Source organism: Nannobrachium achirus (assembly GCF_963921795.1).
Source record: "Nannobrachium achirus genome assembly, chromosome: 11".
Lineage (NCBI taxonomy): Eukaryota > Metazoa > Chordata > Actinopteri > Myctophiformes > Myctophidae > Nannobrachium > Nannobrachium achirus.
This window is the reverse complement of record NC_137820.1, coordinates 38,368,458-38,391,754: the sequence shown is the minus strand read 5'-3', so window position 1 is coordinate 38,391,754 and position 23,297 is coordinate 38,368,458. Positions and strand designations below refer to the sequence as shown.

General features: G+C 44.0%; 1 protein-coding gene across 1 annotated transcript in view; it reads left to right on the top strand.

Moving 5' to 3' along the window:
* The window catches only part of LOC308293744 (A disintegrin and metalloproteinase with thrombospondin motifs 20), a gene marked incomplete at its 5' end in the record, with an annotated part of 210,943 nt that overhangs the window by 75,606 nt on the left and 112,040 nt on the right, over positions 1-23,297 (top strand). The window contains 1 exon segment of the mRNA XM_080736360.1: positions 1,145-1,249. Coding sequence (XP_080592486.1) covers positions 1,145-1,249 — 105 coding nt within the window.

The following is a 23,297-nucleotide window of genomic DNA, read 5'->3' as shown; positions in this document are numbered from 1 at the left end:
AAGCCTTTTGTGCACTTGGTGACATGAGGCCCACTCTGCAAATGAAAAACAGTTCTCTGAAAATCCCGTTGTTGCTCTATCAGTGGTGCTCAAACCTTTTCATGTCAAGGACTCCCCAAATTAGATGTATGTGGCAGCAGACCCCCTATCTTGAAATATTCTGAGCTTGTAGATCTGCTATTTTTGAGCGGTGCTCCTGTAAGGCAGTGGTTCTCAACCTTTTCAGGCCGCTACCCCCAAAATAATCATATTTTAACTGGGGACCCCCACACTGACGAGCACTAAGAGTTGAGGCATTACATTTTGTATGTAGATCGGCTATTTTCACGATTTCTTCATCTAATATTTGACAATTTGGCCAGTGTTTCATTTGTCATTTTAGAGGTATTAAAAAAGTCCTCAAATTGACACCTTAGAAATGTGCAGACACCCTCTATACACTTAAACCTTATGTTGTTGTTTATTGTTGAGTGAGAAAACCATGTTGCACATTAAGTTAATCATCTGGGGACCCCCCGAAAAAATTTGGAGACCCCCCTGGGGGTCCCGACCCACAGGTTGAGAACCACTGCTGTAAGGAGCCAACCGCTCCTACAGCTGGCTTTGTCTGTTTGTCCCGAGAAAAGGGTCGCCCGGGGTCACACACATAAAATAATGGTTAAATTGTTTCAAATCTAAAATGACACAGATGATTTCCCGGTTTTGATAACAGATTAAGACCATGGCTACACAGAGCTGGATATTTCATACATCCAGGTTTTTCAGATATCCACATAGAAAAATATCTAGGTCCACACGGAGCTGGATATTTCATATATCCCGGATTTTTCAGATATCCACATAGAAAAGGTCTAACAAGCACGCACACGCACACAGTAAAGTCTTCAGAGATATCCGGGTTCCCTGTCTACACGGATCCAGTGAATCGGATATTTTTCAATCTCTCCACTTATTTATCCGGTTTCAAAAATATCCAGCTTCGCAGCCGAAATATCCAGCTTCATGTGGCTGCAAGCCCCAACAGCACAAAAAAATGTCTAGCTTCAGAAATATCCAGCTCTGTGTAGCCATGGCCTAAGATAATGTGGTGGCAGGACTACGTGACTGCCAGCCAGCCACTGAACTCCTTGACTGTTTTCCGCAGAAACAATGCAAACGGCTGTGGTGCACGAGTGCAGAGGGGGACCATAAAGGATGCCGCACGCAGCACATGCCCCTCGCCGACGGGACTGACTGTGGTCATGGAATGGTAAGTTATGCATTTATATACGGTGTATAAATTATACATTCATTTTTATATAGTATATTGTCGTTGTCGGGTGGAAACCTTGTATCTCCGAGTTTCAAATGTGTGTACGTCATTTTGCAAGTAAAGCCCTTGTTCATCATTCAAGGCCGTCGCACAAAAGTAGTGAAAACAGCAGATCTACCAGCAACGCCTCGCGGTGCGAGGCGTAGTGTGCTTGTAGATCGTCTGTTTTCACTTGTTTATTTTAATCTTTTTAATGATAAATGCAAAACGAACGGTTCTGGACATACAACGTTTTCACCCGACAACGGCGATATATTACATAGTTATGGAATGGTAAGTTATAATATATACAGTCCTACTGTCTGGTGTCCATAAGCGCTTTCCTTTGCAGCTCTTTAACGCATACTACGAAGAGACGGAAGGGAATTACTAATTTCAAGTATTTTGCCATTTTGCCATCTCAGTTAGGCACTTTAACATGCTTTTTACATTTGAATTGTTTTGTGTGAATGCTATAAGCACACACTTTGTCATGAACTTTAGGAAATTGCAAACGCTCGGTTTTCTTCACCTTGTAGAAAAAAAGGGTGATCCTTTTAAGGCCTGCAGCTTTTCTTCTTCTTTTTTTTTTCTTTTTTTTTTTTTTTTTTACCCCAATTCACTTCTAGCTCCCAGCAGAGAGGAATAACTTAACATGCATTTCCCCTCCATCTGCAGTCTGGTCTAAAGGCAGCCCATGTAAATGTGTGTAAATGTGGTCAGGTGATGGCCCTGCTTAGGAAACCTGAAGCCTCTAGCCGGGGCCTCCCCTGACCTGACTGACTATCCCATTAGCCTTCATGTTCTCCTCGCTTGGAGATGCTATGCTAATTAAACGCTAGTGGTTGTGGCTGCTAGACAGGCAGAAACAGAGAGCCAAGGCTAGAGACAGAGGCAGACACAGGCAGAAAAGGAGGCAAAGGGAGAGAGACTGAGAGGCAGAGATCACGAGAGACATTTCTGAAAGGGAATTTTGGTGAAAATACTGAAAATAGCCGACCTCCAAGCTCGCAACGCATCGCGCTGCGACATGTTGTGAGCTTGGAGGTCGGCTATTTTCCAGTACTTGATACCACACTGAACTGTAAGCATAATCAAGTTAATACTGGAGATGTGGCGTACGAAATGGATTTCTACACAGAGAGGGCAATTCTTTCAACATAAGATGTTTCATTCAGGTTCAGGAGACGAGGCAATTCTCTTGAACGCTGCCTTCAGGTATGGCATGGAAAGAGGACATTTGCTTTTCTTTCACCATATAGTAAAAACTGAATTCATGGTCTGGAGAGGGCACTGGTTAAGGGCAGGGGCTCAAGCCCCCTTTGATGTCTATGTGTGCACATGCCTGAGAGAGAGAGAGAGAGAGAGAGAGAGAGAGAGAGTTCTTGAGGAGGGGGGGGGGGGGTAAGGTGAAGGCACAGAGACCCCTTTGAAAGAGGATGCCGCCCGCCGTTCACAGTTGAGTCACCTTGTTGTCAACCCCTGACCCTGGAACCTCACTGAGTGGCTCAGTGGTCAGGCTGTGTAGCAGAGCCCGTCGGTGGCCGGCGACCGCGCAATTTAAATGTTTTAACTGTAAAAAAAATAGCAGATCTACAAGCAGCACGGCCACGGTACGGGTTGGTGGGTTGGTGTTCAGCAAGGAATGGAACGTATGAGAGAAAGGGAGTCAGAATGAGTGCGCACGTGTGTGTGCCCACGGGCGAGCGTGCGTGCGTATGGGTGTGCGCAAAGCTGTGCGTGCATGATTTATCATTATTACGGAGAACTCTTCTTTACAAATCTTCTTCTCAGGACCCACCCGAGACCCGCTCCGAGAACCAAGCCGGTTCAGGTCTAAAATATTGACTTGTCCCTCGGGTCAGGTTAGGGTAGGGTCTAATTGCCACTGGTCTGTTTGGGGCATTCCAAAATGCATTTAGCCACAAGGATCCGAGAGGACCCAAGCTTTAAAAATATAGTATATATATTTGCCCTTCAACTTTAATATATATTGACAGGGACGCTGGAACTCCCAAATCCCAAGGGTTGAAGTGGCTGGCAACACTCAAAAACCCCACTCATGTCTTCTCTCGTGTGCCCTTCCTCAGACTCCCTGGGTCACTCGACCACGGTGGGGTCTGGGAAACCGCTCCGTGACTCTCTCTCCAGGGAGAAGAGCCGGTTAACAGCGGATAGCTAACATCTTAATCCAAGCACGACAACAGGGGGCCGTGCACAGGACCCTGGCTGTCCCATGGATAGCAGCCTGTCCCACGCCACCCTGTGTCTCATTAACTGGCCTGTGCGGGGGAGGGAGGGATGGTGTTCGGCGCCTGAGCCGGTAAAACCTTAGGCCGATCGTACAAAAATTCCTTTCTAAATCAGTTAGTCGTCACACGTTCAAGGTTTTTCCCAAAATGTTCGAAATTTGCAGATATGCAATCTCGCAGCTTGCTTTTCACCATTTGAAAATAGCTGATCTACAAGCTCACAATGTTTTGTGAGCTTGTAGATCTGCTATTTTCGAAAGATTTCTTCGAAAACTGGTCAAAACTTGCAGCAACTGAACATTCTGCATAATGAGTACCTTCACTTTTGGTATTTTTAGTACATTTTGATGCAACTACTTTCAACACATTTTTACTCAATTGAATTCTGGACCTTTACTTGTATTGAGTATTTTGTTGCAGTGGTGATACTTTCACTTAATTCAAGAAATCCAGTACTTTTCCCACGACTTCGGGGTGGTCACTGCGGTCACTGTTGGAGGAGCTCAGAGGTTATTTGACGTGGACACCGGCACATCGGATCGGAACACGTTGTCAGCTACAGACGTCTGTCTCTGTCAGTTGAGGACGTACGGAATAACCGGTGTTATATGCTTTAACTATTAAAAAGTTGCAGATCTACAAGCTCGCAGCACGGCAATCACGGCTGCGAGCTTGTAGATCTGCTATTTTTGAAAAAGAAAAAAGAAAATGTGTGCAAATCTTTGAATGCATACTGTATATTTTTAAAGCAGACATTTGTAACTCAAATCTTTCTTTCTCTGCTGGGTCCCTGGAACACGATATTTTGTGATGGGGGTCCGCTGTCAAATCCATATAACTCTAGGGGTCCTTGACATTAAAAACTTGTTTTCAGAAGACTTTTTGAGATATTTTTCAGTTATTAACGGGTTAAAGAACCCCGACAGACAGACAGACAGACAGACAGCTCCTTTGCATTCACTGCGAAACCACACGCTCTACATGAGCCATTTATGTTCCACTGTTGCTTTATGCAAGTCCAACAAAGCAACTCCCCTCCCTCTGTGTGTGTGTGTGTGTGTGTGTGTGTGTGTGTGTGTGTGTGTGTGTGTGTGTGTGTGTGTGTGCGTGTGCGTGTGCGTGTGCGTGTGTGCGTGCATGCGCGCTCCGTGTGTGTGTGTGTGTGTGTGTGCGCGCGAGCGTGCGTGCGTGTGAGTGTGTGTGTAGTGGCACCACCTTTGTTTATGGTGCTGGGGGCTCAGTGTCATCCATATTCAGGGGACTCTTTTGAAGTGAGGTAGAGTTGAAAGAGGGGGGGGGGGGGGGCTGGGGGGACCCACCAGTACGGGCACCTCACCTGCCCCATACAGGGGCCTTTCATGTTGCCCACGCAGGACCAAAGCTTTCCCCTGGGTCTACGTGCATCTGTGCATGCATGGTGTGTGTCTGTCTGTCTGTGTGTGCTCTCTGTCACATCAACCCCCCTCCCCCCCCCTCTCCCAGTGGCGTCAGTTCAGCAAAAGCTAGGGTATGGCAAAGATGGGAGTCCTCATGGAAAAGAGGCATTACATTTTGTATAACATGGTTCTATTGTGAAAATAGCAGATCTACATGCTCACAACGCCTCGCGCTGCGAGGCGTTGTGAGCATGTAGATCTGCTATTTTCACAACGTCTGAAAAAACAAAACAAAAAAAAAAAAGTTTTTTACACTAGTTTCTTATGGTTTCTTGGGCTGGATATGGTAGCCTGGAATGGTTGTTCAAGTGCAGCTAAACTTAGCATGTTAGTAAACGTGCCACAATTAACAATAATGCATTGCACCTGTGCAGCTGACCTGCGGAATCATAATACCTTGTTAAAGTAACCATTTTGGTAAATTTTGCATTTGTAGTTATTTTACTGTAATTTAACAACATAATAACCAGCGTAGATAGACAAAAAGACATTCATGGATTTATATTTAAAAGTAACGTTTATTTTCCCCCCTGGACCCAGGGTATGGCAGCTGCATACCCCTGCCATACCCAATTGACGCCCCTGCCCTCTCCCCCCCTCTCTCTCTCTCTCTCTCTCACTCTGCCCTATGCTGTTTCTCTGTACATTATGTCACATATTAGTCTGTCTATCTGTGTGCCTGTGTTGCTGTTTACATGCTCAGCCCCCACAGTTTCTTTTTCTCAATTCAATTCAAATTCGCACGATTAAATGACATTTAATTAACACAATTTATATCCCACAATTTTGTAACCCATTTTTCACCCAGTGCCAATTGCCTAAGCTGTAATCCTGGGCTCTGCTCTCCCTCTGCCAACCTGGGGAGAGCCCCAAACTGAGCTCACGCTTCCCTCAATGCATGAGGAGTGAGCAGGGCGCTTCTTATAACCCGACAGGGGGGAGTTTCCCCCGGTAAAATACTGCAATAAATGAAGCATAGCGTTAGTTGATGCAGGACACTTGAGTGTCGCCCGCCTCAGTCAGCGACTATTCCTATTCCTCATTCACTCTACTGGTCATTACGTCAGCGGTCACACTGTCATACTCCAATCAGAGCTCACGCTCTATAAGGGAGGCTCCTTTAAAATGGCTAAGCTTGCATTCAATAGCTCTGCTTGTCTTTGATCCGAAGCTTCGGATCCGCTGCTACTTAGCTGCCTCCTCCACCCCAGCCTCCACCTTTTGATCAGAGTCTGGCATAGGCTCGAATACTTGTGTGATTTATGTCTGCTGATTCAAGCTAATATGTCAATGTATTGCTATGTACTGCTATTGTATCCCTATATGGAGGGTTTTGCTTAACGTTCCCTGATTTTTGACGAGCAACCTGCTTGGACAAAGGTCAGGGTGCAGAAAATGGTTAAATTTACTTTGGCGTGAGTGTTCCTGACTAAACTAAACGTAGAGAATTGTGTTTCTGTCTGTCTGTCTGTCTGTCTGTCTGTCTGTCTGTCTGTCTGTCTGTCTGTCTGTCTGTCTGTCTCTTTCTCTTTCTGTCTCTGTCTCTCTCTCTCCTTTCAACAACATTTCAATCTGTTCTATTTATCACACCTTCTCTCACCTCCTCTCCCTGTGAACTCGCTCCACTAGCTCCCCTCTCTCTCCTGCTCCGAGTCATGAGTTTTGCGTCTGGGTGGGTGGCGGGTGGTGGGGGGTGTGCCAGGGTCTGGGGTCAGGCCCATGGCTCTGAGGTGTGCCTCCCGCGCTGGGAGGGGGCGGATTAGTGGCATGGAACTTACGTACACACAGGGGAACCGGCCGGCAGCAGGTACGCACCGCAAGGTGTCAGTTTGCCTTTAGTTCAAAGCCCGGGCCATGTTGTTTCATACCATGAAAGGGCAGCGTCCTCTTCTTATCCTAAAAGCATACGTACTTACAACCACATACAACTTCTTAAAGACCACTTCAGCCATTTTCAACCAGCCGTCTTCATATAATTTGTCCTCACTAATGCTCATTAGAATGAGACACTCGTGTGTCTCAGAGGAGGGCTGTGGACATCTCAGAGACATGCCTAATATTGCCTTATATACCAAGGGTCTTCAACAGGGGGTCCGGGACCCCTAGGGGGTAAAACTGATAAAACTGGGCCCTCTTTTTGAGGGGTCGTTTTCGTATAGACGTGGCCGCTGGTTTCTGTCGCAAAATCTGGCAACACTCCCCCACTCTTTCTCTCGCCGCTCTTGCGTGGCGGGCTCCTCTCTCTTTCTCTCTCTCTCTCTCTCTCTCTCTCTCTGTCTCGCGCGCGCGCGGTGGGTGCTGGAGTGAGTAATGCGGTCACATGACCCCTTGGCGGCGGATCTGTCATCTGGCCCAGTGGGCCGTGCACTAACGAGGGCATCCCATCACTTGTTGTCTATAAATACAGCCACCATCTACCCCCCCCCCCCTCCCCCCTCTACTCCCTTTTTCTTCTTTACACCCCCTCCCCGCAACCCGTCCCATCCCCCTTTCGCTCTTCAAAAGGACCCTACCCTGTGTGTCGAGGGGTGATGTGTGTGTGTGTGTGTGTGTGTGTGTGTGTGTGTGTGTGTGTGTGTGTGTGTGTGTGTGTGTGTGTTTTATGCGTGTTTTTGTGTGTACATAATGGGGTTGTGTACACTTTGTACCGTGCATTGGTTTTGTGCATGCCTGTGTGTGTGCGTGCGTGCGTGCGTGCGTGCGTGCGTGCGTGCGTGCGTGCGTGCGTGCGTGCGTGCGTGCGTGCGTGCGTGCGTGCGTGCGTTGTACTTTTGAGGGCCAAATGTCCCCACAAGTATAGTAGAATATGAGAAATGGACTTTTTTAGGGGGTTAAAAAACTTGTGTGTTTACTGTACGGATACCATTCATAAAATCGGTGTCCTCAAAATGTTGATGTCCTCACAAGTATAGTAATACTTGTGTGTGTGTGTGTGTGTGTGCGTTCGTTTGTGTGCGTGCGTGCATGCGTGTGTGTGTGTGTGTGTGTGTGTGTGGATTAGGGGCCATGCAGCCAGCATGGTCAATCAGGGCCTGTCAAGCCAAAGTCAGGAGCTGCATCCACAGGCGCTCCCTTTGAAGAGAGGACAGTGCTCTGTGGGTGGCAGAGAGAGAGAGAGAGAGGGAGGGAGGGAGGGAGGGGTCAGGGGGTGGACGATATGGGGGGGGGGGGGCTAATAGTAGCGGCTGAACTTGAATAAACCCCCTAAACGTTTTGTTGTGGATGTTCTCGTCGCACTTGAGTGTGAAAGTCTGCATGGCTTTGAACAGGGGGTCCATACAGTTTTTTTGAGAACCCCCTTTTTTCAAGGACCCACGGTTTTTGTATGCATTACCCCCCCCACCACCCCCCCCACCACCCCCCTATTTGTGTACAAAGTGTACACATTTGTACTCTCTCTCCAAATGCATTGAACCCAATTGGATTTTGCATTCCACTTGTACACTCCTGTTAAGTAAGCCTTGCGGAGCGATGAGGCCCATTACATAGCGTGAGGCAGCTTGATGTGGAAGTATAGCCTCCACCCCCTGGACATGACGCTATGTAACAGGGACATACCCCCAATCCAACCCTTGATGCTGAGTGCCAAGCAGGGAGGCATTTGGTCCCTTTCTTAGTAGTCTTTTGTATGACCCGGCCAGGGAATCGAACCACCGACCTCTCAATCTCAGGGTGGACACTCTAAGCAAAAGGCCACTAAGCTGCTTTACACTCCCATGAAGGGTCCCATTTGGGATCTAACTATCAATCAATTAGTTGGGGGACCCCCTGGAACCCCCTCAAGGATCCCCGTACTTTAACCCATTCAGAACGGGTAAACATTTTGTGTATCATTATTTTATGCTTTAACTATTGAAAAATAGCAGATATACAAGCTCACAGCGCGGCACCGAGTGCCGCGCTGCGAGCTTGTAGATCTGCTATTTTTGAAAAATCGTGAAAATTAGAATTTTGACCCGATTCTATAAGTGTCTTTTGAATCCTTTTGAAGACTTTTTGAAAAACCCTATGTTTCTATGTCAGCAATCTGGCCAGCCATTGTCAAAGAAAAGGTCCTTTTCACTTAACTGGAGCTCAGTTAGTCTGTTCTTGAGAGACTAATGTGTCATTGGTTCTCAAACCTTTTCATGTGAAGGACCCCCAAAATTATATTTATTTGGCCACGGACCCCCATCTCAAAATATCTAGTTCCAGGGACCCCCCCAGAAGCAAAATCTGAGTTACAAACGTTCGCTTTGAAAATACATATATTCAAAGATTTGCACACATTTTCACGACTTTTTCAAAAATAGCAGATCTACAAGCTCGCAGCGCGGCACTCGGTGCCGCGCTGTGAGCTTGTATATCTGCTATTTTTCACTGGTTAAAGCATTCAATAATCTAGGCCTAAATGGGTTAAGCACGACTGACTTGAGAATGTGTTTTCCAGGGGAGGTTCTGTCCTTTTTATCCTCTTCTTCCTGTTTGTTTGTTTGTTGCACATTATTCATTTGCAAATCCAATAGTTGTCAGATTCAAGAAGTTAAGTGTTAGTAAAAGCACTTAAATGAGGAAAGACTTTCAGAGTTATGCGATATTGTCTCGTGACACTCGTACTTCCAGAACAAGAGAGTACAAAATGTGTACACTTTGTAAACTAATAAATGTCTTCTAAATCAGTGGTTCTCACTGGACTTTTTTTTATGTCAGTGGACCCTCAAAATGACATGTATTTGGCAGTGGACCCCCATCTCAAAATATGTTGTTCCAGGGACCCCCCGGAAGCAGAGATTTGAGTTAAAAAAAAAAAAAGTTTGCTTTGAAAAATATGTATTCAAAGATCTGCAAACCTTTTCAAAAAATTTCCAAAATAGCGCAGATCTACAAGCTTGCAGCTGTGAGCTTGTATGTCTGCTACTTTTCAATAGCTAAAGTTAGTATAAAACAATTCCATGTCTTAATGGTTTAAACAAAAAAGATACAGGGAGTCGAGAGTTTCCAGAAGCTCTCGCATAAGAAAACGAGAAGAGCAAGAACAGATATTTAGAGGTTAGTTTTAGGAGTTAGGGGGTTAGAGTTAGAGTTACACCTGTTTTATCCGTAATTGTGTGTCAGTGTCGTACACCGAAAATAGCCGTTCTGCTGTCTTCTGCTTCAAAAATTACTATAATATATGTTTTTATTTCATTCATAAAATCGTCATCCTAAAATGTTGATATCCTCACTAGTATAGTAACACAAGTGTGTGTGTGTGTGTGTGTGTGTGTGTGTGTGTGTGTGTGTGTGTGTGTGTGCGTGTTTGTGTGCGCGCCGCGTGTGTGTGTGTGTGTGTACAGTGTGTACAGTGTGTAGTACAGTGTGCCTGTTCCGTAGCCCCGGGGGTTGTGAGAGCGGTATCGGTGTCACTCTAATCTCTGGATATTTTGCAGGATGTTTGCCACTTTGATTCGCCGTCATCGCAGACATGTCTGTGGGATTTGGGCGAACAAGAGGATTGTTGTTTTAGCATTCATGTCGCTCTGCCTGCTGGTATTAACTGTGTCCGGCGGCTAGTGAGTGGAGCTTTCATTGCTGTGGCGCTGTCGGATCAACCGAAAGGGACCGTGTGGGCTTGTGCATGATCTTTTATGCACATGCAGTGCTAAATAGTGAAGGGTTGCACTGTAAAACAACTTGGCAGTGGTGGGAAAAGTACTCACATTTTGTACTTAAGTAAAAGTATCAATACTGCACCGTAGATGTACTCCGTTACAAGTAAATGTCCAGAATTCAAAATGTATTTGAGTAAAAGTATGAAAGTATTGGCATCAATAAGTACTTGAATTACCAAAAGTAAAAGTACAAAATGTTTGAAAATAGCAGATCTACAAGCTCACAACGCGTCGCGATGTGACGCGTTGTGAGCTTGTAGATGGGCTATTTTCAAATGGCCACCGTATAAATTCAGGCTTGGAATTTAAGTGGTTTATGTATGTTTTTTATAATATTGTAATTTAGATCTGCAAAGTAACTAGTAACTAAAGTTTTCAAATAATTGTAGTGTAGTAAAAGAACAATATTTGGATTCAAAATGTAGTGGAGTAGAAGTAAAAGAATTGGAAATTGGAAATACTCAAGTAAAGTACAAATATCTCAAAACTGTACTTAAGTACAGTACTTAAGTAAATGTACTTAGTTACTTTACACCCCTGCAACTTGGACATGAAGGGGTCCATTTATACTCTCTCAGAGTTAAATTAAGCGCTTAAAGGGATAGTTCACTCACCCCATGGAGACTTGAATTCATGGATATTTTTGTTGTTATTGTTGCATTCTTAAGCTCCTAATTTGCGGAGACTCTTTGAGTCTTCACTCTTCTTAGGGAACGGCGCAGGCTCTTTGTGTCTCCATAGGGAACCAGATAGATAGATACCTTTATTATCCCAAGGGGGAAATTCAGTTGTCCAGTTGTAGCACAGCAGTATACAGTTATTTACAAAGTTACAGAGAAGTAAGAAAAAAGATAGATAAGTGGGGAAAAAAACAAGAGCAGTACAGTACCAATAAAGAGTAGGTGCATCAATAGAGGGGGCGAATAATATATAAGTATATATACATAAAGTGTCTTACAAAAAGAGACCATAACAGTCAATGCTAGTTAGTGCAACATGTATCTCACTGTCATTGTTAAACAAAGCAAAATACTCAGAAACTACCAACACAACCTAATAGTGCAATGTCAACCACATTGTCAACCACAGCTGGTCATCAAATTATTGGCTTATAATGCGACAAGAATTTTTTTTTCCCTTTAACCCCTCTTTTCATAACTAAACGGCCAAACCGAATCTCACATGAGGGCTTGTAGATCGGTTATTTTTGGCTAATGTTCCCTGCCTACACCCTACGGTATATGCTTGTAAGTCACACAGTGAAAATAGCTGATCTACAAGCTCACAACGCGTCCCCATCGCACCACGTTGTGAGTGGATGTTTGCCTATTTCCGCAGTATATACGAACATGCACAGTCTAGGGACTAGGCGTGCAGAGAATGTTATACAGAAGCAGGGGCTGAAATTTCTAAAAGAGCACTTTTGGTGAAAATATCAAAAATAGCCGATCACAAAGCCCACAACGCGTCGCAGTGGGATCCGTTGTGGACTTGGAGGTCCGCTATTTTCGGTGTGTGATACCACACTGAACTAAGCATAATCAAGCCAATACTGGAGATGTGGCGTACAGCATGGATTTCTACACAGAGAGGGCAATTCTTTCATGCATACCGGTAGAATGCTGCATGCAGTCTGCATGAGTTTGGACAAAGCCAATTCTCTTGGTTTGTCTTCAGATATGGCATGGAAAAGGAGGGGCATTTGCATTTCATTCACCATAGTTAATGCTGCATACGTTTGAAATGCATACTATATTTATTTAAATGTAGGAAAAGAAAATTGGGTTTTTACTCGAGTCGCGACCCATAAAAAACGGCGTGTGACCCTCAAATGGGTCCTGACCCAGTGTTTGGGAACCCGTGGTCTGGATAGGGCACTTTTTTTGCATACACGTAAAAGGGCACGAGCTCAAGCCCACCCCTTTGATGTCTATGTGTGCGCCGCTATAGGGTTCATGTGGTTAACACGCTGCATGTTAACCGCGCTACTTACAGTACAACAATATCCCTTTGTTTTTCAGATATATATACCCGTATCCTAACACCTGTATTGTTATGCTGCGGTGTATACCGCGCAGCGGAGGCTTGTTGAAAGGAGCGTAGGCGTGTGTTAGTGGACGTGAAATGAGAGAGGACGAGACCAAAGGTAAAAGTGTCTCTCAAAAGAGTACAGGTGAATGACACAGCTGATGGGACGCCAAGGCACTCATTCATGCTAATGACAGCTTTTCCACAAGACGAGCAGAGGAGAGGAGAGGAGAGGAGAGGAGAGGAGAGGAGAGGAGAGGGGAGGGGAGGGGAGGGGAGGGGAGGAGAGGAGAGGAGAGGAGAGGAGAGGAGAGGAGAGGAGAGGGGAGGGGAGGGGAGGGGAGGGGAGGGGAGGGGAGGGGAGGGGAGGAGAGGGGAGGGGAGGAGAGGAGAGGAGAGGAGAGGAGAGGAGAGGAGAGGAGAGGAGAGGAGAGGAGAGGAGAGGCAGGGGCTGGAATTTCTAAAAGGGCCTTTTGGTGAAAATATCGAAAATAGCACACAGAGAGTGAGAGAGAAATTCTTTCAACATAAGATGCTGTGTTTGCATTTGCATTTCTTTCACCATTGTAAAAACTGCATTCATGGACTGGAGAGGGCACTTTTTACAGACGGATAAAAGGGCAGGGGCTCAAGCCCCCTTTGATATCTATGTGTGTACGTGCCTGGTCTAAAGTAACTAAGTACACGTACTCCATGTACTGTACTTAAGTACAATTTTGAGTTTTTTTTTTACTCTACTTGAGTATCTCCCGTTTTTATACTTTTACTTCTACTACACTTCCTCTCAGAGACAAATACTATACTTTTTACTCCACTACACAATTATTAGAAAATATTAGTTACTCGTTACTTTGTATATTTTGCATTATTATTACAAAATGTACACATTAACCACTTCAGCCCTATATACATTTCGGCCATTTGAAAATAGCAGATCTACACTCTCACAAGCTTGTAGATCTACTACTTTCAACAACGTTTTTATACATTTGAAAACTTGGGACGAAATGGGACCTTCTGCATAATGTGTACTTTCTACTTTTGGTACTTCAAGTATATTTTGATACGAAGGAGTTCCGACAAGATGGCGACCGAGTAGGACGCGTTTGTTGAGCTCTGTGGAGGTGCATAGTTTTCACATTTTTTAAGCCCATTTTTTACTGCCTTTATAGTTCTTTTGAGACTTTAAACGCCCAAAACACTGGTGAGCGTCTGTTTTTGCAGTTGTTTCGTGTTTCATGCCGAATACGATTAACACGAGGTCGAGGAGTACCAGGTCTCCGACCGCAAACGCCGACAACATGGCCGGCGCAATGCAGGGCGACGCTGACGCTCCGGTTACAAAGAGCATGCTGCGCGAGGTCCTCAAGGAATCACTGAAAGAGTTTATGGATGGTTTTATTCAACCCATGATGCTTGGCTTGGAGAAGAAATTACTGAAGAAGATTGATGACTTCGGAAAGGAGCTGCGTCCTGCAGTCGCCACGCTGAACACGACCGTGGCTGAACAGGGGGAGGCCATTGAGAACTTTGGTTCCTCCATGGACAGTTTGCAGATGTGTATCACTGAATTGGAGAGAAGATGTGCTAATCTGGAGGAGAAGCTCGTCATAGCAGAAGACCGGAGTCGTAGGAACAACATAAGAGTGATTGGGATCTCTCCTGGGCTAGAAAAGGCTGACCCAGTGGCCTTTATCCAGTCTTTTTTGCAGAAAACATTCCCCGACGAGTTTCCCGACTCCCCCCCGGAGGTGGATCGTGCTCATCGGACCGGCAATCCACGTTCTGATAAGCCAAGGGCTTTCCTGGCAAGGATCCATTTTTTCCGGGTAAAGGAACGCATACTCCAGCTCTCCAGGAAAGCAGGCCAACTGACATACAATGGCAAAAAGGTGTATATTTTCCCCGACTGGTCTGCTGAAACATCAAAGAGAAGGGCAGCTTTCGGGCCAGTAAAGGAATTCCTACGTTCCATCACCGCGGAAGGGGTTAAATACGGAATAAGGCACCCGAGCAAATTCTGGATAACCGTGGATGAGGCGACTTCTACTTTCAACTCACCCAAGGAAGCTCTGGCCTTTTGCAAGGATAAGTTCAAGACTCCAGGTGCTGCGGACGAGACTCTAGCTACGCAGGATGATGAGACGACAGTTACAGAGAACTAACTTTTACCAGGGACACTTTTGCTTTCGTGATCGCGTGCTTTCAAACACATTCTGCCGATGTGATATCCTTTTGCCTTTAATGGACTGTTGGTAAGCTGGCTGGGACTTTGGAGATGACTTTTACGCAGCGTCTTTCTTTCCTCACTCTCTCCTCCTCCTCCTCCCCAAAGGGTGAGTTGTTAATGTAAGCCTACTTATTGTTTTGGACTCATCATCTGACTTGACGTTGTGTTTTCAAGTGTTTCGTTTCATAATACCTATTTTATTTGTTTTATTTTTTAACAAGATCTGTAAGCAGATGGGTGTTACTCGTTTTAATTTAGGTTACCGCAAGGAGAGAGGATTTAGGGCTGCTAAAGCTATAAGCATAATTCACTGTCTTTTTTGTTTGAATATAATGGACATTGTTCTTGTTATTATTGTATTCCTTTTCTTTGCTCTTATTGAGCGTTGTGCTGCTTACTATATAGGTCTAGAGGGTTTTATCTCTCTCTGTTAGGCTTTGTCTAACGTGTTCCGTGTCGCGGTTCGGACGGAGCCTGCTCTCTCTATCGTCTTCCCTCTATGTCTCTCTATCTATCTCGGCTTTCCCTCTCTCTCTCTCTCTCTCTCTCTCTCTCTCTCTCTCTCTCTCTCTGGCTCTCTCTCTCGCTGTGTGTGTGTGTGTGTGTGTGTGTGTGTGTGTGTGTGTCTTTCTCTCTCTCTCTCTCTCTCTCTCTCTCTCTCTTTCTGTTAGGTAATGGCGGCTATGTTGGTTGTTAGTTTATGGTTCGTTTATGCCGCCTAAAACGCTACTTTTTCGGGTAGGAGGGCGAGACTGGGCTTTGGCCTTTGTATTGAGTAATGTAGCCTACTGTTTAAGGTGAAACAGATATAAATAATATGGTCTAAATTGTGAAGGCTCCGCGGTTCCAGAGACCACTCGCTCTCCCGCCCTTTCTCTATGTCTCTCTACCTATCTCTGCTTCTCCTCTCTCTCTCTCTCTCTCTCTCTCTCTCTCTCTCTCTCTCTCCCTGGCTCATTGACTCGTTCTTTTTTTTCCTTTTTTTTCTAATCTCAATAGCTGGCGGATGTACGATCTCGTGGCGCGTTGGCTCTACGTGCTTGTGGATCCGCTGTCTGGGGGGGGGGGGGGGGGTAGTTATTTACCTACTTTACTTGTTAAAATGTTAATTTACTTGTTAAAATGTTAATTTCTTGATGGGGGGAGAGGGGAGCTCTGTATTGGGATATTTATTTTGTAGTCGTGATTGGGTAGGTTCACTGTTTGAAGTATGGTAGTTTACTGTTTAAGACGGAAACAGACTTAACTAATATGATTGACATTTATCTAAGTTTGCACTGGCCTTTTGGGCATGTACAGGGAGCTGTATATGGCGCAGTATGCATTATGTGTGCTGTGTTGTATATGGTTTCCTGATCATACATAACTGTGTTTTATGTAAATACTTATGTATACAGACTTTTCTTTTCTTTCCTTTTTTTCCCCCTTCTAATTAGTAATTGTGGTTTGTATGCATGGATGCATGGGGGGGCTGTATGTGGCGCAGTATGCATTAACACTGTGTGTGCTTTGCTGCATATGGCCCCCCGGATGTGCTTTTAATTTCTATTTCTAACTACATATGTAAGTGCATATATTTTTATATCATATACACTGATTTCCTTTTTTATTTATTTTTATTATTAATATTATATTAGTGCCTTGTCGTGGTGACAGCCTTATTTCCACTTATCTGCCACAAGTGTTTGGTTATTTGCATTAGCGTGGCTTATAGGGCTTTATCACATTCTAAGTGGGCCTAATGCTGGACTGATTATTATTATTACAGTTGTTATAGTCCCCTCAATTTTTTTTTCCCTTTATTCTTTTCTTTTTTCTCTCCCCCTTCTTTACTAGAAATGTTAACATACCATTCTCATTTATTTAAGTGATATGAAGTGGGGAGATTGATCATAATTTGAGCTGATGGAATGTTTAAGAGCTATTCAGCCACAAGAAGGCACTTTTTTGTTGTTGTTGTTTTTACTTTGGTGATCTGTTATATATTTACATAACCACCAGAGGGCAATGTATGGTTACTTTTGGGCAGTTACTTGTTTGCACTCTCTGACAGAGTGAAATGAAGGTTGACTAATAGGTTGATGGGGTGGGGAACTGTTTTTGTGCACTCTGATGCTAATGGGGTTTTCCCCCTCAAGCTTCAATGTTATGTGTTTTTTTATGTTCGTTTGATGTTGCTTTTTCCTTTCTGTTCCTTTTGGGGTTGTTTTGTTTTTCTGTTGGGAAGGTTTGTTGTGAGGGACCAACTAGGAAATTCTAAAATGTTCTACTGTGCTTGCTGTGCGTATGGTTTGAACCACAATTATGACAGAATATAAATTTCTAAGTTTCAATGTAAGGGGAGCGAATATACCGCATAAGCGAACCAGCATTTTGGGGGTTTTGCGATCTAAATCAATTGACTTTGCATTTATACAGGAGTCTCATCTTTTAAAAGAGCATTCCAACCGATTGGCTAATAAACATTATCGTGTTTTAGCCTTTTCAGCTGCTTCTTCCAAAACCAAGGGAGTAGCCATATTGGCTAGACGTAACCTTAGGTTGGATTCTTTGGGTGATTGGTCTGACAGTGACGGGAGGATAGCTGTTGCTAAAATCCGCTTGGAGGGTAAAATGCTAGCACTAGTCTCTGTGTATGCTCCAAATGTTTTAGACAAAGAGTTTTACAAATTACTAACTAAAACCTTATTGGAACTGACGGATTTCAAAATCATTGTTGGTGCTGACTTCAATGCAACATGGCAACATAACCTAGATAGATCCACTGGGGTAGAAAGCAGAGAACAAGCACTAGCGTCTGCAGAACTACGTGCTTGGGCAAACTCAACTGGCTTACTCGACATCTGGCGTTTAATGAACCCAACGGTTAGAGATTTTTCTTTTCTGTCGGGTAGGCATGCTTCATTCTCTAGGATCGATTACGTTTTTGCCCCTGTTAGCTTGTTTCATAAAATTGCCAAGGTAGAGTTGCTCCCAATGTCACTCTCGGATCACAAGGCGGTGCTGTGTGTTGCTTCACTGAAACAGGTTATAGATAGAGCTCCTAGATGGCGGTTTAACACCACACTGCTGCGCGATGCGGCATTTGTAGCTCAGTTTCAAACTGGTTTGCGTGAATTTATAAATATCAATACAGGCTCAGTTGAGGATCCCAGAATTCTTTGGGATGCAATTAAAGGCTTTATCAGGAGTAATACAACCCTCTATGCGTCCACTCAGAGAAAATTAAGGTCAGCCAAACTGGTGGAATTGGAATCTCGGTTTTCTACTTTGGATAATTCTCTCCAAAATAACTTTGATGTTAGAACAGCAACTCAGAGGGAGCTAGTTAAGAAAGAAATTAACTCCATTCTCAAGCGCCGCTCAGAATTTCAAATGAAACGCACAAGGCAAAACTACTATTTTAATAGTGCAAGACCCAGTCACTTACTGGCTTTACGTCTTAGATCCAATGAGCATTTTGCTGATATTGTTAGTGTCAAATCAACAACGGGAGCCATGGTTACAGAACCCAAAGAGGTCAATGCCACGTTTCGTGCTTTTTATGATGAGCTCTACACCTCCGAGGTCATTCACGATGATGCAGTATGCAATAATTTTTTATCCAACATACAGTTACCAACCCTTAGCGAGGCGGATGCGGAAGCCTTAGATAGACCGCTCCATCTGGCGGAATTACAGGAAGCTGTGCTCGCAATGCGTAGGGGCAAGTCGCCTGGTTTGGATGGGATACCCCCTGAACTTTATGCCATCTTTTGGGAAGATCTAGGTCAGCTGATGCTAGACATGTTTCGATATGCAATTGAAAGTGGCTCTTTCTCCAGGGATGTGAATGTAGCTATTATATCATTATTGTTGAAGAAGAACAAGGATCCCACAGATTGCGCAAGCTATAGACCGCTTTCACTTTTGAATTCTGATCTAAAAGTTTTTGCTAAGGTGCTTGCGCGTCGCTTGCAGGGTTTTATGACCACCTTAGTACACTGTGATCAGACAGGTTTCATAGGAACTAGACTAGCCTCTGATAATGCTAGACGACTATTGCATATCATCGATAGGGCTAAGGAGCTGAGGACCCCCGCCGCAGTGTTGTCGCTCGATGCGTTGAAGGCATTTGATCGTCTGGAATGGTCTTACCTGTGGGCTGTACTAGATAAAATGGGATTTGGTGCTTCATTCATACATTTTGTTAAAGTACTTTATTCTAATCCGTCAGCGATGGTCCTAACCGGTAAGATCTGTTCGCCGCTATTCACGATTGGCAGATCTTCGAGGCAGGGTTGTCCCCTTAGTCCTCTCCTTTTCGCACTTTCACTCGAACCCTTGGCTCAGACAGTGCGTCAGTCTGCAGATATTACTCCTGTTTCGATTAACAACACACAGCATCGCATTTCCCTATATGCTGACGATATTCTACTGTTCATTGAGAATGCACCACAGTCAATTACTCATGTCCTTCAAATCTTTGATCAGTTCAGTTCCATTTCCGGCTACAAAATTAATTGGACGAAGTCAGCCCTTCTACCTCTAAATGATCAGATGAGATCTGCTATCCTGCCGCCCATAATCCCAGTAGTAAGCCAATTCAAATATCTTGGCATAGATATTTTCCCCTCTCTTCAGGCTATTGTTAAGAACAACTATGGTGACACTCTAAATAAGATTTGTCTTGATTTAGATAGATGGTCATCTTTGCCCAACTCTCTCCAAGCTCGAGTTTCAATCATAAAGATGAATGTTCTTCCTAGGGTTAACTTTGTAAGCTCTATGCTCCCTTTGCCACCACCGCCGCAATACTGGAATAAGCTTCACTCTTCGATATCTAAGTTTGTGTGGAAAGGGAAACGCCCTCGTCTTAAACTTTCTCTATTACAGCGTGCTAGAGATGATGGCGGCCTTTCATTGCCCAACTTTAAATTTTATTATTGGGCCTTCACGCTCCGCCCCCTTTTAAATTGGTTTAACCCAGCAAATAAGGTTTCTTGGAGAGAGCTTGAGGAGAGTTTAGTGCAGCCTGTTGAATTGAGAGATCTTATCTATTCAAACATAACTACACATCAATGCAAAGTTCGCTTTGGACCTATCATTTCTCATTTAGTGGCAGTATGGAGAGCAGCTGAAAAGATGTGTAAGATTGATTGTAAATGGAACTTATTTTCCCCAGTGTTCAATAATCAAAGACTTTTAATCGAGGATCGCCCCATTCGCTTTCCAAGGTGGAGGGCTAAGGGGATTCGTACATTAGGGGACTTATTTGATAGAAATGGTTTACGACCTTTTCGAGATTTGTGTGACATCTTCAATCTGCCTGGAAATACCCTTTTTTTCTACTTCCAACTGAGATTGTCCATGAGGACCTATGGGGTCCCATGGCAAGCTCCCCTTAGATTGCACCCCTTCCATGAGTTTATCTGTGATGGTAACAGAACAAGAGGTTTGGTTTCCACCCTCTATGGTTTTTTATTAGACTGTAGTTATGGGCCCCTATCTGTTGATACTGTTTGGAGGAATGATGTACCAAATTTGGACCCTGACTTTTGTTGGGACACAGTGTGGTCTAACATTAGGCTATCTTCTAGAAATCCAGACCATCAACAAATTCATTTAAATTTTGTTCATCGGACTTATTTAACTCCCCGCAGACTATGTGCTATGAGGATTTTGAATAATCCCAACTGCACTCTCTGCGCCTCAAATAGTATTGGTACCTTCCTTCACATGGTTTGGGAATGCCCAAATGTGTCGTCATTCTGGAATATGGTTGCCTCAAAACTTTCAACTATTTTTAGTATTAATATCATATCTTCTCCTTCTTTATTTTTATTAAATGACGTCTCACAGTTGCAACTAAACAATATACGCAAGCGCATCTTCTTTGCTGGATTAACGGCGGCGAAGAAGATGGTAGCTACGCGGTGGAAACCTCCTCATACGTTAACGTTTCGCCAGTGGGCCTTAACCTTTCTAGATATAGTATATTTAGAGCAGTCGATAGCAAGGTTACACGGAGCAAAAGAAGAAAACATTAATATGTGGTCGGACATTGCAGATAAGCTTAAGGCTATGATTCAAGAAATCACTATATAGTGGTAACAGCCTAGCACAGGCATGCACTATTGTACATTCCGTGTTGGTCCGGGGAAAGGGGGTGGGTGGGTTTTCTTTTCCTTTTCTTGTTTTGCTATTGTTTGTGTTTGTCTGTTAATTGCATTTTTCTTTTGATTAATGTTTTACTTTTTCTTGTTCTATTCATATGTATGTCTCTAATTTTATGTTATGGAAAATAAAAATAATTGATAACAAAAAAAAAAAAAGTATATTTTGATACCAATACCTCTGCACTTTTCCTCAACTAAACTTTGAATTCTGGACTTTTGTAATTTCCAGTACATTGCAGTTTTAATACTTTAACTTAAATGAAGAAATGCAGCACTTTTTTTGATGGAAAGGAGTGACTTGGATTTCATCATGCTCTGTTCTGCCCCCTCCCCACCCCTCCCCTCCCCTCCCTCTCGCCGCATTACCCTTGAAACATGAGGAAAAGAGTGGAAGTATGCAGTTGAACAGAGGAAATATGCATGCTCGGGCTGAAAGATGAGTCTGTGTAATCTGGCTTCAGTCATAGCTGTACACTTGTTTCCAGGGGCAGCCCTCCCATGCAGGGCTCTGTAAACAATCTCAAAACGATGGCTCCGTCAAGTCTCTCTCTGCGCCGGTAACCCCTGTCTCTCTCTCTCTGTCTGTCTCTCTCTCTGTCTGTCTGCTGTAATGTAAACCCAGAGGCGTTCGTAATTATGCCGTCAACATTATTAGAAACTTGTATAGTGTGAATATCATGAGTATAGCACCAGGTATGTTATATACGGTAATACCTGTATATTCCAGAAAGGCGATTTGTTCTATAATGGGTATCTATGAGAAAAGGGGGTCTCGTTTTCAGGCCAAGGACCCCTTAGTTGAGAGAGAGAGAGAGAGATGAAGCAGGGACCCCCACAACCTTATCATAGATTCAATATAGTTTCATCGTTTGAAAGCACAATCATCAGCGTAATTTGGATTCATGTCAATTTGTGTTTTTAGATATTTAACCACTTGAACCGTCAATACTTAATAAACTTGACCTTTCAATTTGTACTTGGAGCTATCTACAAAGGGGTATCTTAAACAATTTAGACCTGAGGCCGGTTCTATGGGGCCCTTAAGTCTGACATCATTTTGTAGGCGGAGGTGATCTTTTGATGCTAAAAGGCACCAGCCAGCGCCCGTAAATCTATAAGCTAATTTTTCTTCTCTTTCTTGTTGACAGGAAAGTGGTAGAATTATACTTAAGTCGTTATTTTTGTCTCGGATCTGTTCAAATAGCGAGGGACACACCACTGCCCATATTGACAATAAATCTGCTTGGGGGTCTGACTACAACATGATGTCACGGCTTAAGAGCCCCTAAACGTCTTCTAAATCTTGACTGAAGTTTTCTGAAAAAACTTTAAAAAAAGTTTACTAAAACATTACGTTGCTATGCACTGTACATAGCAACAACAACCCCAAAAGGACCCTAAATCAGTCTTGTGGCCAAAGCGAACACCAGACCTGTTGGACATGAAAGGTGATCCCTTTTGGGAAACGTACGTGTCAAAATGAAAGAGCCGGAGCATAGGAGGAGAGGACCTTTTTTCTTCTTTTTTTTTTTTTTTTTTTTTTTGATCAATCCCCCTGCCCTCTCATTCCTGCAGTGATGTATGGCTTAGGTTCACAAATGAGCCGCGTAGCTTCCTGCCAATTACAGGGCGCTAAAACTCCCAGCTGACGACCCGGCTGGGAGCAGATGCTGCCGCTCTTACAACGACCCAGCAGCTCCTTCTAACCACTACGCTCCCTATACTACTATGTTTTGTTCCTTTTTCTCCTCAGGTTTGGTCGTTATGCCAGTTCATTCACAGGAAAACTCGACCTAAAACAAACTCGACCTCATTCGCACGACCCCACGTTTCCCAACGCGTCTGTGGCCTTAAGCTAAATGCAGAATAGACCAAAATCAAATGTTTGCTTCCCGGGGGTCCCTGGAACAAAATATTTTGCGATGGGGGTCCGTGACCAAATACATCTTTCTGGGGGTCCTTGACATGACAAAGTTTGAGAAACTCTGATAGCAACATAAGTTTTTTTAAGAAAACTGTTAGGATTTAGAAGACATGTGCCTATCAGTGGTTAAGGACCCCATCTCAAAATATTTTGTTCCACGGATGGACCCCTATCGCAAAATATTTTGTTCCAGGGACCCCCAGAAGCAAAGATTAGATTTTGGTTTATTCTGCATCTAGCTTAAGGCCACAGACTCGTTGGGAAACACGCGGTCGCGCGAATGAGGTCGAGTTTGTTTTAGGCCGAGTTTTCCTGTATTTCTCCCCACAACACATTTCCGTCTGCTAT